Below are 16,076 nucleotides of genomic sequence, written 5' to 3' on the forward strand. Positions count from 1 at the left end.
TGTTAACGGTGGACCCTGTACAACAAGCTACAGTATGAATCCTCTGTTAACGGTGGACCCTGTACAACAAGCTACAGTATGAATCCTCTGTTAACGGTGGACCCTGCACAACAAGCTACAGTATGAATCCTCTGTTAACTTCATCGGGGTAGGGGGACAGTATTTTCACGTCCGGATGAAAAGCTTGCCCAGAGTAAAATGCCTGCTACTCAGGCCCAAAAGCTAGAAAATGCATATAATTAGTAGATTTGGATAGAAAACACTCTGAAGTTTCTAAAACTGTTTGGATGATGTCTGTGAGTATAACAAAACTCATATGTCAGGCAAAAACCTGAGAAAAACCCAACTAGGAAGTGTGGAAATCTGTGGTTTGTAGTTTTTCAAGTGATTGCCTATCCAATATACAGTGTCTATGGGGTCATATTGCACTTTCTAAGGCTTCCACTAGATGTCAACAGTCTTTAGAACATTGTTTCAGGCTTCTATTGTGAATGGGGAGCGAATAAAAGCTGTTTGAGTCAGGTGTCTGGCAGTAGGCCATTATTTTAGTTACATGATCACGAGCTCAGTTCTCTTTCATTTATGAAGACAAAGGAATTGTCTGGATGGAATATTTTTGAAGATTTATGATAAAAACATCCTAAAGATTGATTCTACACATCGTTTGACATGTTTCTAGAAACTGTAATAGAACATTTTTGACTTTTCTTCTGGACTTTAGTGCGCACGCCTTCTGCATTTGGAATAGTGAACCTAACACGCGAACAAAATTGAGGTATTTGGACATAAAGATTAACTTTATCGAACAAAACGAACATTTATTGTGGAACTGGGATTCTTGGGAGTGAATTCCGATGAAGATCATCAAAGGTAAGTGAATATTTATAATGCTATTTCTGACTTCTGTTGACTCCACAACATGGCGGGTATCTGTATGGCTTGTTTTGGTGACTAAGCGCTGTACTCAGATTATTGCAAAGTGTGGTTTCGCCGTAAAGCTTTTTTGAAATCTGACACAGCGGTTGCATTAAGGAGAAGTGTATCTTTAATTCTATGCATAACAGTTGTATATTTTATCAACGTTTATGATGAGTATTTCTGTAAATTGATGTGCTCATTCACCGGAAGTTTTGGGAGGCAAAACATTTCTGAATATTACACATCAATGTAAAATGGGGTTTTTGGATATAAATATGAACTTTATCGAGCAAAACATACATGTATTGTGTAACATAAAGTCCTATGAGTGCCATCTGATGAAGATCATCAAAGGTTAGTGATTCATTTTAGCTGTATTTCTGTTTTTTGTGACGCCTCTCCTTGCTTGGAAAATGGCTGTGTGGTTTTTCTTGTCTCGGCGCTGTCCTAACATAATCTAATGCTATGCTTTCACCGTAAAGCCTTTTTGAAATCGGACACTGTGGTTGGATTAACGAGAAGTTTATCTTTAAAATGGTGTATAATACTTGTATGTGTGAGAAATTTTAATTATGAGATTTTTGTTGTTTTGAACTGGCTGTTGGCGAGTGGGATGATACTGTCCCACATACCCAAGAGAGGTTAACCGTGGTCCCTGTACAACAAGCTACAGTATGAATCCTCTGTTAACGGTGGACCCTGTACAACAAGCTACAGTATGAATCCTCTGTTAACGGTGGACCCTGTACAACAAGCTACAGTATGAATCCTCAATAGAGGCTGATGTTTTGAATGTCACTGATGGTCCCCGGTACGATTGCGTGAAGAGATAATATAATCAACCAATAAAATAATGTGCTATCATCATCATCATCATCATCATCATCATCATCATCCTAAATGCATCTCAAAATGACGCTCATTAAAATACTCCGCTAAGACCTGTTATAATTGTCCAATTAATTTAATTTCTGACCACATTAAGTGTCCATATCACTTTGCTACCATTACAGATAATACAGATAGGAGATTAAAAATCACCCTAAAATCACACACACAGACACACACACACACACACACACACACACACACACACACACACACACACACACACACACACTGAGAGAGAGAGGAGAATACTATATTGCTAATGCTGTTCCATTCAGCAAGCTAGCCTAGCGTACACCACAGCAGGGTAGCAGTGTAGTCTACACTATAGGAGAACAGAGCAGCAACGAGAGAGAGAAAACCTTACCGTGATAGAGTCCTTCCATTAAAAGAAGAAAAGCCCAGAGAGAAGAATATATGATCTACTTATTAGTACACAAAGCTGTGAGAGCCTCAGGAACGTGGTGCCTCCTTTACACGCCTTAACCAAGATGGAATGAATAACAATATCCTGCCATGTACAACAGAGCAGCCTTCCTTCTCAGACTATGGAGAGCCAGAGAGAGAGAGAGAGAGAGAGAGAGAGAGAGAGAGAGAGAGAGAGAGTGTGTGTGTGTGTGTGTGTGTGTGTGTGTGTGTGTGTGTGTGCGCACACACAGCCGGCGGACGGACTGCCTCCAAATGACAGAGAGAGGGGGATGAGAGAGGGGGATGGAAACAGGAGGAGGCGGGAGTCTTTGTCTCTCTGAAGGAGAGGGGAGGGGAGCGAGAGGGGGAAGTGCAGGAGGAGGTGGGAGGGGAAAGTGCAGGAGGAGGAGGGAATAGAAAGAGGAATGGGGAGAAAGCAGGGTGAGAAACAGAGATAGAGGGAATTGAGAGCGGGAAAGGGAGGAAAAGAGGAAAAGAGGAGAGGGAGAGACAGAGGGAGACAGACAGAAAGGAAGGTAAATCACACGTCACCAACAAAAGCCGTCCATCACAGTACATGGTCGTTAGCCCTCAATGGAGACAGCTCAGAGCAGACAACCAGCTTCCTGTAGCTACCATCACACCGCTTACTGTCTACACACAGCAGACCGTCACACATAGCCTGGTCTCTCACTCTCTCTACCCTAACAGGGATAGACGGAAGAGGGATGGAGGGGGCTCAAAAGGGGGTGTTGGTACGCCACAATTGGCAGAATTTCTCCCACTAAATCTAATCTTCTCAATGACTCTTCCGGGCCACTTTTCAATCAAGAGTCTTGTTTTCACCACGGAACAAACAACCTGGCCGCAGTACAAGTTACGCGTTAGTATTGTGGCAAGGAAACAAAACACAAAGCAGATTTAACATCTTTAGGAGAACAGCTCTAATGTTGGAAACAAACATCATTATGTTGTCATCCAGAGTCACGTATTTATTTCTGAAGCTAGATCACACAATATTTTACGTAGAGCAGATTTTTAAAGGACTGACAAAGAATTTGGTCTGCTATGTGTTTTCATTGTTGACATGGAAAAACTAGCGCGATAGTGGTATCTTCACAGCCCGAGTACAAGTAGAGCTGTTAGTGAGGACTAGTGAGGAGGACACAGGGAGCAATATAGCCTGCTGTGTGTGTGTGTGTGTGTGTGTGTGTGTGTGTGTGTGTGTGTGTGTGTGTGTGTGTGTGTGTGTGTGTGTGTTCAGTGTGTGATTAATGGATAGCTCATTTGAACAAGTGTCAGTGATCCCCTCTTAGACAACTAGAGGGAGTGAAGTCAGGGTAGTAGGTGTAGTCTTGCCTACACACCAAGCACTTATCAAAATAGGACTGCAGTTTAGGGCAATACAAGGGTCCTGTGTTGGCTTTGTCCCAACTGCGTATAGACTTCCAAGACGATTCGATACATATCTAGATACATGGGCTCCGATACAATACAGGAACAATAAGTTATAGTTTTAAAGGATTCGGTTTGATTAGAGAATGAATCAATGCGATTCGATGCACTAACATTTGTTGCATAAACACATTCATTTTCCATTCTAAATGAAAATGTGCTGCTGATGGAGCTCATGGGCTGGGCCTCTCTGAGCTGGATCTGTCTGAGCGTGTGTGTGACTGACGTGTGTGTGTGATGTGGCGCTGGACATTAGAGCGGCAGCGTTTTCATTTACCAGACCCATATGTATTGAGTGAGGGACCTAATCCGTCCACCCTGATCAAAATCAATGTTCAGAAGAAAGTTGATCTCAAATAATTGCCTGACTTATTTGTCGGACATCAAGTGTACGGCGTCATTTTGAAACGAGACATGAAGAAAAACTTCAAGAATGACGCGGACAAGGCTGAAGGAATCAAGGGGACCGTGTCCAGGGATGAAAAGATAAGCAGTATGTTTACAGATCTACATGCTGTAAAAATCAAGCTACAGAGGGGAGCTACAAAGGTGCGCAGTGCATTGCTAAAATGGAAAACCATTTACTAATGGGGAATATATCAAGGAGGCTTTCCTCAGTAGTTCACAGGCTTTATTAGATGGATTGCCTAACAAAGACACAATCACCTCAAAGATAAAAACATGCCTGTGTCTGCCAGAACTGTTGAAAGCCGCGTTACCGAGACGGATGAAAATGTCAAGGAGCAGCAAACTGTAGCGTTAAAAGATGCCCCTGTGTGGCTCTTGATGAAAGTTTGGCAGTTGCAAGACACTGACTCAGAGCAGGTACGCAAAGAGCTGCTTTATCTATAAGATACTGACTCAGAGCCGGTACGCGAGGAGCTGCTTTGTCTATAAGATACTGACTCAGAGCAGGTACGCGAGGAGCTGCTTTGTCTATAACATACTGTGACAGAGCCGGTACGCAAGGAGCTGCTTTGTCTATAAGATACTGTGACTCAGAGCCGGGACGCAAAGAGCTGCTTTATCTATAAGATACTGACTCAGAGCCGGTACGCGAGGAGCTGCTTTATCTATAAGATACTGACTCAGAGCCGGTACGCGAGGAGCTGCTATGTCTATAAGATACTGACTCAGAGCCAGTACGCGAGGAGCTGCTTTGTCTATAAGATACTGTGACTCAGAGCCGGTACGCGAGGAGCTGCTTTGTCTATAAGATACTGTGACTCAGAGCCGGTACGCGAGGAGCTGCTTTGTCTATAAGATACTGTGACTCAGAGCCGGTACGCGAGGAGCTGCTTTGTCTATAAGATACTGTGACTCAGAGCCGGTACGCGAGGAGCTGCTTTGTCTATAACATACTGTGACTCAGAGCCGGTACGCGAGGAGCTGCTTTGTCTATAAGATACTGACTCAGAGCCGGTACGCGAGGAGCTGCTTTGTCTATAAGATACTGTGACTCAGAGCCGGTACGCGAGGAGCTGCTTTGTCTATAACATACTGTGACTCAGAGCCGGTACGCGAGGAGCTGCTTTGTCTATAACATACTGTGACTCAGAGCCAGTACGCGAGGAGCTGCTTTGTCTCAAACCCATGCATGGTATTACTACAGGGGAAGATGTAGCAAAAGCCTTCACAGATCATTTTGAGGAGAGAGGTGTCTATTAAAAACATATTCGCTATTACAACTGACGGTGCCCCCGCTATGGTGGGGAAACATAAATGATTGGCAAAGCTGATTGAAGATAAGATTGGCCACCCCGTGTATCATTCATTCACCAAGGGAATCTGTGTTCCAAGATCAAGCCCGTGGTGCTAATGGACAGTGCCTCTGTTTAGTGATTCTTTTGTTTGTGGGCAATTAGATATTGAATAGACACAACTAGTTGTAATGCACATATAAAAATCATAACTGGCATGCAGATTGTTAGAAATGGTAGGATAAATTGTAAATTGGCAGTCCACCCTGACGTAGCCAATGAATATACAGCACATCTTTGGATTTCACCCCATCTCAAAATCTAATGGTTTTGACCGTTTGGATGTTTTTAGTGAGCTTCTTTTCTACTCCTCTTTGGCCTTGCAGTGCGCCTTCCTTGTTATGAAATGATCATCTTTACACTACATGTCTAAAAATGACCATATACACTGATTGTTCAAAGTAAAACTGACAAGACTATTGGTGACAATGAACCTGAACAATCTAAATGAATCCAGAACGCCGCAGCCCGTCTGGTGTTCAACCTTCCCAAGTTCTCTCACGTCACCCCGCTCCTCCGCTCTCGCCACTGGCTTCCAGTTGATGCTCGCATCCGCTACAAGACCATGGTGATTGCCTACGGAGCTGTGAAGGGAACGGCACCTCCGTACCTTCAGGCTCTGATCAGGCCCTACACCCAAACAAGGGCACTGCGTTCATCCACCTCTGGCCTGCTGGCCCCCCTTCCTCTGAGGAAGCACAGTTCCCGCTCAGCCCAGTCAAAACTGTTCGCTGATCTGGCACCCCAATGGTGGAACAAGCTCCCTCACGACGCCAGGACAGCGGAGTCAATCACCACCTTCCGGAGACACCTGAAACCCCACCTCTTTAAGGAATACCTAGGATAGGATAAAGTAATCCTTCTAACACCCCTTAAAAGATTTAGATGCACTATTGTAAAGTGGTTGTTCAACTGGATATCATAAGGTGAATGCAACAATTTGTAAGTCGCTCTGGATAAGAGCGTCTGCTAAATGACTTAAATGTAAATGTAAATGAAATCTATTGTAAGCCCCGTTCAGCAGATATAGCCAGAGTTGTGTCTCCAGTAGCTTACATTTAAACCATTTTCAACAGCGCATAAGTAACAATAACCTAGTAAATTATATAGGCTTTATTAGTTGAGTGACAACCTAATATCGCGCAAGCCATTTTATCATTTGAATGCTGAAAGTGCGGATGTGCAAGATCAGGAGGGTGGCAGGTAGCCTAGTGGTTAGAGCGTTGGACTGGTAACCGAAAGGTTGCTAGATTGAATCCCCGAGCTGACAAGATAAAAATCTGCATTCTGAACAAGGCAGTTAACCCAATGTTCCTAGGCCGTCATTGTAAATAAGAATTTGTTCTTAACTGACTTGCCTAGTTAAATATAGGTTCAATTTTTAAAAAGGAACAGGCTGCCTACCTCGTGTTGGTCAGCTTGCAAAGCTGGGCACAGTGAGCAATTTGTCCACGGTACTGATATTCCCTAGGGTTGTTCAGCATGAATAATGACTTGTAGATCAATGAATTTGACAGTTACATGCTTAGTTCCACACTGAAGGAGAGGACATAGTTGTCACAAAATATTAGGTATTTTCAGAATTTAGAAAGAAAGTGAATCTGCGATTCGGAACGTTTGAATCTATTTTCTGACCAATACATGCTTAATTTGGAATCAGTTTGGGGTCTGCAGACTGATGCAGTCATATCTTAAACAATTGACTGGTGGGGACAGATGGGTATCAGTGAATATTACATCCCAACTTATTACATATAGTCTTACTAGTCTAGCTGTGTGTGTGTGTGTGTGTGTGTGTGTGTGTGTGTGTGTGTGTGTGTGTGTGTGTGTGTGTGTGTGTGTGTGTGTGTCAGTCAAGCTCTATACAAATGGACACTGGAGACAAAGCAGGGAGAGCACAGCAGTGAGTGTGACAGGGGATTTGGAGTTAGAGCATCAGCACATGCTGAACAGCCAGCTAGCTCAAGAGTCTTAACAGAAGGTGAAGCTCTTCAACGCGTCACAAATCCCCTGGGGAAAGGACCAGGGCTGAGCCAGCACTAACCACCAAACTACAGCCTGCTTTCCAACAATATCAACTATACACTGATCACCACATGGATTTTGACCAACATACTTTGCAATCATCTTTCAATGAAAAGCAGGTTATTAATTAAATGTATTGTTATTTATTCTTACATAGACAACAGCTGGATTAGAAGTTAAAGTTATTGACAGACCAAACCCATATCTCTTACTAATCAGTGACACTACATGGAGATTAATGTGACCAATAATAATGATCATGACTTTGACAGACATTTTAGATGAGTGTAGTAGGCCTATCAATATATGGAATTTGGCAACAGGATGCGAGTGAGTCCGGTCAGTCCCAGTCAGATCGTCAGGTAATCTAAAGGAAGTCTCTCTGACGTGTTCATGTGTGCAAACCTGACATATGCTGGATTGTGACTTCTTCCTCTGAGCTGGCTGGGGGAAAATGCCTTCCAGGCCTTAGAGGAAACTCTTTACTCTGTGTGTGTGTGTGTGTGTGTGTGTGTGTGTGTGTGTGTGTGTGTGTGTGTGTGTGTGTGTGTGTGTGTGTGTGTGTGTGTGTGTGTGTGTGTCGATGTGTGTGTGTGTCGGTGTGTGTGTCGGTGTGTGTGTCGGTGTGTGTGCGCATCAAAGGAAAACCGCGGGAAACCACCCCACCCTTCCAAAATGGCCTCTGGCAGATTCCAGACAGTACTCCACTAGCACATTAAATACATTAAACATGTGGTAATGTAGTCAGCATTCTGAATAAATTACATTATTTTTTCTAGATGATTCAAATGAATTTCTACAAGATTCCTCAGCTTTGATTGTGAAAAACCTAAATTCAGTCCATGAAAGCCAATGGTTTCATTATCTCTCAAGCTTACTCATTTTGATATGGTTCCTAGAAAAGCCTATCCGAACACAATAACCTAATCAATGTCATAAAAGAACAGGTCTGCATCCCAAATGGCACCATATTCCCTACATGACTAAAATGTAAATGTCAAAAGTAGTGCACTATGTCGGGAATAGGGTGCCATTTGGGATGCAGGCCAGATGTGTTCAATGAAACAAAAGCCCAAGACTTAACAAACACAAAATGTCTTGGGTCAAGCAAACAGATAACACGACAGAACTCATAATGGAAACAACATCTTTATTCAATTAACCACGAGACGTGCCAATACATGACAACAACCTTTTGTACTCTCAAAACTAAACTTGGATGCTTGAATTTAAATATCTATTTCCCTTCCATACTGTGGTTTTGAGATGTTTCTAAAGTCAGCAAACAGAAAACAATAGCATATTGTTCCAAAACCCATGTACTGCATACTCCACACCAGCACAGAAAAATCAATATACCATAGGCCTACAGCTGCTTTGGAAGTATTTCATACAAAAAAGTGAGACATTGTACACCACCATAAATAACTTCTACAATCCTAAGACTTGCAGCTAATAATAACAAAAACAGAACAAAACCCTGTTTTCTAGCGAACAGGTACAGTAGTGATCGGAAAGATGTTACCGAAAAACAACTTTACACAATGTACCTAAAACATTGTTAGTTTTCCTCAGGATGTTCCTGTGAGAATACAGATATTCTGCTGCTGCATCCTCTCTCCCTCCCTTCATCTCTTCTCTCTCACTCCCTCCTCCTCTCACTCCCTCCCCCTCTCACTCCCTCCTGCTCTCACTCCCTCCCCCTCTCACTCCCTCCTCCTCTCACTCCCTCCACCTCTCACTCCCTCCACCTCTCACTCCCTCCCCCTCTCACTCCCTCCCCCTCTCACTCCTTCCACCTCTCACTCCCTCCCCCTCTCACTCCCTCCCCCTCTCACTCCTTCCACCTCTCACTCCCTCCCCCTCTCACTCCCTCCCCCTCTCACTCCTTCCACCTCTCACTCCCTCCCCCTCTCACTCCCTCCCCCTCTCACTCCTTCCACCTCTCACTCCCTCCCCCTCTCACTCCCTCCTCCTCTCACTCCCTCCCCCTCTCACTCCCTCCTCCTCTCACTCCCTCCTCCTCTCACTCCTTCCACCTCTCACTCCTTCCACCTCTCACTCCCTCCCCCTCTCACTCCTTCCACCTCTCACTCCCTCCCCCTCTCACTCCCTCCTCCTCTCACTCCCTCCCCTCTCACTCCCTCCCCCTCTCACTCCTTCCACCTCTCACTCCCTCCCCCTCTCACTCCCTCCTCCTCTCACTCCCTCCCCTCTCACTCCCTCCCCTCTCACTCCCTCCCCCTCTCACTCCCTCCCCCTCACTCCTTCCCCCCACTCGCACTCAACCTCCTCCAGCTCTCCCCCCGCACTCCAGCTCTCTCTCTCCAGCTCTCCCCCACTCTCACTCAACCTCACTCCCTCTCCAACTCTCCCCCCACTCTCCATCTCTCCCCCCACTCTCCATCTCTCCATCTCTCCCCCCACTCTCCATCTCTCCAACCCGCCTCCCCATCGGTAAGCTCTTTCCCTCCACTATTGCAGTGGCAGCAGAGCGGTTTGGTGTTAAGCAGAGAAAGCGGCTCCAGCTTTGATGTTAAAGAGACTCCCGCTGCTTTCTGACAGGAAGAAATCCTGCCAATGCATCCTCTTCAAACGTAACGAGTCCACGAACACAGAGCACTGGCTGCTTAGCTGTGTGTGATTGTGTGTGTGTGCCCGCTCAGTAGTGTGAACGGTGCTAACTTCGAAGTCAAACGGAAAGACAGAAACATCATCATGGCTTGCTGCGAGTCTCAGAATGCCACTTTCTCCCTCCACCGGCACAGTAAGCTTCAAACGCATCATAAAGGGAGAGATGCCGTCTGGATTCAAAGAGATGTGTGTTCAAATGTGTGGAGCTCCATTGGAAAGCCTTCTTTTAGGAGAGAATGGGAAAATGCCTTCCTGTATACATTAAGCTGTGTCCCAAATGCATTAGTGCACTATGTAGGGAAGAGGGTTCCATTTGGGGTGCAAGCCAAATCAACTCATTCGCGCCATCTATTCACATGGAGATGCATTACTGTATTAAAACAGTACTTATAGTTAGGGTTGCAAAGGGTTGATAACTTTCTGGGAAATTTCCGTGGGAAGTTAAGCCCGGGAATTTTGCTTGAATTCATCAAAAAAGTTAGCTTATAACAGTGAACCTTTTTTGTGGGATACACATAAGGCAATTCTAGGTCTTGTGGCATATTTTGGTTAAACTAACCCCAATTCAATGGAATTGCAACCCTCTGCATGCACAGTGCATTCTTCCATCACATGTGCAGCTGATCCTCAAGATCTTGCACACTAATGAGATGCTATTGAACCACACTACTACACTGTCTGAGCCAAGGACTACATGCTTTCTGGTAAGTTTTGATTATAATACTGAGTGGGGTGAATATATTTAATATGACATACATGATTTTCTGTTAACCAGTAAATAGTAGCCTACAGCAAAGTGTGTTTAAATCATTTCTGACCATGTGGGTTTTAGCTTGCTTGAGCCTGCTAACTGAGGAGTGTTAATTCACCTGTTTCCATACATGTTTCATTTTAAAAGATTTATCTTAGGAGTTTTTTAATCTAACCTCTTAACTATTTATCTGTACATGGAATTGTATTTATTTATTTTTTTACTCATTTTTTCCTAATCTTTACAGGAAAATGCCACGGGAACGATCTGAGGTGTGGAGACATTCCACTACAGCTAATGTAGAAGGAAAAGCTGTGTACGTTTGCAAATACTGTGCCAAATCATATGTGATGAACAAAGATGCAGAATCATCTGGCCAAGTGCATAAAGTTCCCTCAGTGCTCACAACAAGCAACCTGACAAAAGTCCCTCTACTTCTATTCGAGGTGAAAATGATGAATCAGACACCTTATCAATAGCAACAGCTCATGGTCCTCCTGGAATCAGAAGTTTTTTTGACTCAATGGAGGAACGTAGTCAGAGAAATGCTGGATTCAAGTGAAGTTCAAACAAATCATTGAGAAAGCAGACTGTATTGCAATCATCTCTGATGGGTGGTCGAATGTTCGTGGGCAAGGAATAATTAACTACATCATCTAAACTCCTCAACCAGTATTCTACAAGAGCACAGATAAGGGACAACAGACACACTGGTCTCTACATTGCAGATGAGCTGAAGGCAGTCATCAATGACCTTGGACCACAGAAAGTATTTGCACTGGTGACAGACAATGCTGCGAACATGAAGGCTCCTTGGTCTAAAGTGGAGGAGTCCTACCCTCACAGCACACCCATTGGCTGTGCTGCTCATGCATTGAATCAGCTCCTCAAGGACATCATGGCACTGAAAACAATGGATACACTCTACAAGAGAGCCAAGGAAATGGTTAGGTATGTGAAGGGTCATCAAGTTATAGCAGCAAACTACCTCACCAAGCAAAGTGAGAAGAATAAGAGCACCACATTGAAGCTGCCCAGAAACACCCGTTGGGGTGGTGTTGTCATCATGTTTGACAGCTTCTTGGAGGGGAAGGAGTCTCTCCAAGAAATGGCCATATCACAGTCTGCCGATATGGACAGCCCCATCAAGAGGATCCTCCTGGATGATGTATTTTGGGAGAGAGTGGTAAGCAGCCTGAAACTCCTGAAACCTATAGCAGTAGCCATTGCACGGATTGAGGGAGACAATGCCATCCTGTCTGATGTTCAGACTCTGCTTGCAGATGTAAGAGAAGAAATCCGTACTGCCCTGCCCACTTCACTGTTGCTCCAAGTAGAGGAAACTGCAGATCTGAAATATATCAAAAAGCGTGAAGACTTCTACCTGAAGCCCATACATGCCGCAGCGTACATGTTGGACCCCAAGTATGCTGGCAAGAGCATCCTGTCTGGTGCAGAGATCAACAAGGCCTATGGTGTCATCACTACTGTGTCTCGCCACCTTGGCCTGGATGAGGGCAAGGTTCTTGGCAGTCTGGTGAAGTACACTTCCAAGCCAGGGCTTTGGGGTGGAGATGCAATATGGCAGTTGTGCCAACATATCTCATCAGCCACCTGGTGGAAGGGACTTTGTGGATCTGAGGCTCTTTCCCTTGTTGCCTCCATCATCGTCCAAATCCCACCAACATCAGCCGCCTCAGAGCGCAACTGGTCCTTGTTTGGGAACACACACACCAAAGCACGCAACAGGCTGACCAATACAAGGGTTGAAAAATTCGTGGCCATCCGGGGAAATTTGAGGCTTTTTGAGCCTGACAACGAGCCATCCTGAACAAGGTTGAAAAGTGACAGTGAAGATGAGGCCTCAGAGTCTGATGTTCGCGAGGTGGACATTGAGGAGGTCCAGGGAGAAGACATAGAAGCCTGAGAGGAAGACAACCAAAGTTTTAGTTTCTAGACTATCATTTTACAGATGTATGTTGAAAACATTTTTGGGAGATGCGGTGGATCATTGGGGATCATTCAATATTCCCTTTTGTTATTCAGTAAAATCATCCCATGTGAAGAGTCAACTCATTTAATTAAAGTTCAATTCATAACTAAATAGTTTTTTTATTTCTATTGGAAGGATTGAATCATTTGCAATTATGTCTACTTATGATAAGGTAAACGGTTTATGTTTGTCTCCATATGATATGCTAAATATATCCAATGCAAAAAACATCTATATTTAAATGGTATTAATATAATTTGCATATATTTCCGTTAATTCCCAAGGCAAGTTTCCACCTCTGAATATTCCCCAAAATATGCAACCCTACTTATAGTAGCATTCAAGCTAGAGGTCGGCCGATTATGATTTTTTTTTTTTTTTTTACGCCGATACCGATTATTGGAGGACCAAAAAAAGCCGGTACCGATTAGTCGGACTATTTTTTATTTATTTGTAATAATGACAATTACAGCAATACTGAATTAACACTTATTTTAACTTAATATAATACATCAATGAAATCAATTTAGCCTCAAATAAATAATGAAACATGTTCAATTTGGTTTAAATAATGCAAAAACAAAGTGTTGGAGAAGAAAGTAAAAGTGCAATATGTGCCATGTAAAATAAGCTAACGTTTAATTTCCTTGCTCAGAACATGAGAAAGCTGGTGGTTCCTTTTAGCATGAGTCTTCAATATTCCCAGATAAGAAGTTTTAGGTTGTAGTTATTATAGGAATTATAGGACTATTTCTCTCTATACGATTTGTATTTCATATACCTTTGACTATTGGATGTTCTTATAGGCACTTTAGTATTGCCAGTGTAACAGTATAGCTTCTGTCCCTCTCCTTGCTGCTACCTGAGCTTGAACCAGGAACACATCGACAACAGCCACCCTCGAAGCAGCGTTACCCATGCAGAGCAAGGGGAACAACCACTCCAAGTCTCAGAGCGAGTGACGTTTGAAACACTATTAAAGCGCACCCGGCTAACTAGCTAGACATTTCACATCGGTTACACCAGCCTCATCTTGGGAGTTGATAGGCTTGAAGTCATAAACAGCGCAATGCATTGCGAAGGGCTGCTGGCAAAATGCACGAAAGTGCTGTTTTGAATGAATGCTTACGAGCCTGCTGCTGCCTACCACCGCTCAGTCAGACTGCTCTATCAAATCATAGACTTAATTATAACATAATAACACACAGAAATACGAGCCGTAGGTCATTAATATGGTCGAATCCGAAAATTATCATCTCGAAAACAAAACGTTATTCCTGGCAGTGAAATACGGAACCATTCCGTATTTTATCTAACGGGTGGCATCCCTAAGTCTAAATATTCCTGTTACATTGCCCAACCTTCAATGTTATGTCATAATTACGTAAACGTCTGGCAAATTAGTTCGCAACGAGCCAGGTGGCCCAAACTGTTGCATATACCCTGACTCTGCGTGCAATGAAAGCTAGAGATGTGACACAATTTCATGTTAGCAGGCAATATTAACTAAATATGCAGGTTTAAAAATATATATCTGTGTATTGATTTTAAAGAAAGGCATTGATGTTTATGGTTAGGTACACATTGGTGCAACGACAGTGCTTTTTTCGCAAATGCGCTTGTTAAATCAACACCCGTTTGGCGAAGTAGGCTATGATTCAATGATAAATGAACAGGCACCGCATCGATTATATGCAACGCAGGACACGTTAGATAAACTAGTAATATCATCAACCATGTGTAGTTAACTAGTGATTATGTTAAGATTGATCGTTTTTTATAAGATAAGTTTAATGCTAGCTAGCAACTTACCTTGGCTTCTTGCTGCCCTCGCGTAACAGGTAGTCAGCCTGCCATGCAGGCTCCTCGTGGAGTGCAATGTAAGGCAGGTGGTTAGAGCGTTGGACTAGTAACCAGAAGGTTGCAAAAACGAATCCCCCCTGAACAAGGCAGTTAACCCCCGTTCCTAGGCCGTCATTGAAAATAAGAATGTGTTCTTAATCTGACTTGCCTAGTTAAATAAATAAAAAAATTAAAAAATAGGCAAATCGGTGCCGAAAAATACCGATTACCGATTGTTATGAAAACTTGAAATCGGCCCCAATTAATCGCCCATTCCGATTAATCGGTCGACCTCTAATTCAAGCATTCAGTCAACACACAAAAACTAAGCAATAATCCTCAATAACTCTTTCATAGACATTGTAATATTCCGGATAGTTCCTCAAACTATAAAGGCAATTCATTTCCAAGGAGGACTATTCCATCTATTCATCCTCCTCCTTCCCTTTCAGTTAGGCTGCCTCCCAATTGGCACCCTATTTCCTATACAGCGCACTATATGGGGCAGTGTTTCCCAACTCCAGTCTTTGAGTAACCCAGCACACATTTTTGTTGTAGCCCAGAACAGACTCACCTGAATCAACTCATGGAGTGCTTGATGATTAGTAGACAAGTAGAATCAGATGTGCTTGTCCGGGGCTACTCACACAGGAGTTGGGAACACTGATATAGGGAACAGGGTGCCAATTGGGATGCAGCCCTAATCTGTTTCCAGTGGGGTACAGTACACTACAGAAGAGTAAGCTGCTGCAGTAGGCCTCCTGTTGAGTTTCTCTAGAAGATTACCCTCTTGATCAAGTCAGGATTAAAGCTATTTAATTTGATCAAAATCAGGATTAAGGCTGTTTACTTTGATGGCTCCCCTCCACGCCATCACCGTTTCTTAACTAACTTCTTAGCCAAGGAGGAAGGGATCTGCAGGCTAAAGTTAGTCTACGCTCCAGTCACTGTCCTCTGCTATTAGGCCTGGCCTTGGTTCCCCCAGAGAAAGAGAAATACGCACACACATAGAAATGTGCACACACACATGCATACACAGTCGCACGCACATACACACACACAGTCACACACACCTAACTGTTAAGGTTACAATTATAGCAGAGAGTAAAAAGCCTTTCAAAACATTCCCATTGAGTCAGAAGAAGTTGAAACGTTGTTACTGGAGCAGTATTGAGGAACAAAGCAGCTTAATGGCTCTCTCTGGAGATTAAAGAGCCAGCCGCCATGAGCCTCTGTTCTGCTAGCTAAGTTCCACACACATTTATGCACGCGCACGTCACTTGACTTTCAGGGGAGTAACTAGTACTCCTTTGTGTCGGTCTCTGTCTCCTTATAGTGTGTCCGTCTGTTAATGTGTGTACATGAGAGAGAGGAGAGAAGTAGTGTGTGTGTGTGTGTGTGT

At 43.7% G+C, this 16,076-nt stretch overlaps 1 protein-coding gene across 2 annotated transcripts in view; it reads right to left on the minus strand.

Moving 5' to 3' along the window:
- LOC106570401 (focal adhesion kinase 1) overlaps positions 1–16,076 on the minus strand; it is a 206,316-nt gene that overhangs the window by 149,929 nt on the left and 40,311 nt on the right. Inside the window, exon 1 of one of the 2 annotated variants that reach the window (XM_045694851.1) lies at positions 2,174–2,376. The exons of the other annotated variant lie outside the window; for it this stretch is intronic. Within the exon in view, the coding sequence (XP_045550807.1) occupies positions 2,174–2,192 (19 nt within the window). The 5' untranslated portion in view covers positions 2,193–2,376. Of the gene's footprint in view, positions 1–2,173; positions 2,377–16,076 lie in introns of those variants that run through there. 2 annotated transcript variants of the gene reach the window in all.

Source organism: Salmo salar, chromosome ssa14 (assembly GCF_905237065.1).
Source record: "Salmo salar chromosome ssa14, Ssal_v3.1, whole genome shotgun sequence".
NCBI lineage: Eukaryota > Metazoa > Chordata > Actinopteri > Salmoniformes > Salmonidae > Salmo > Salmo salar.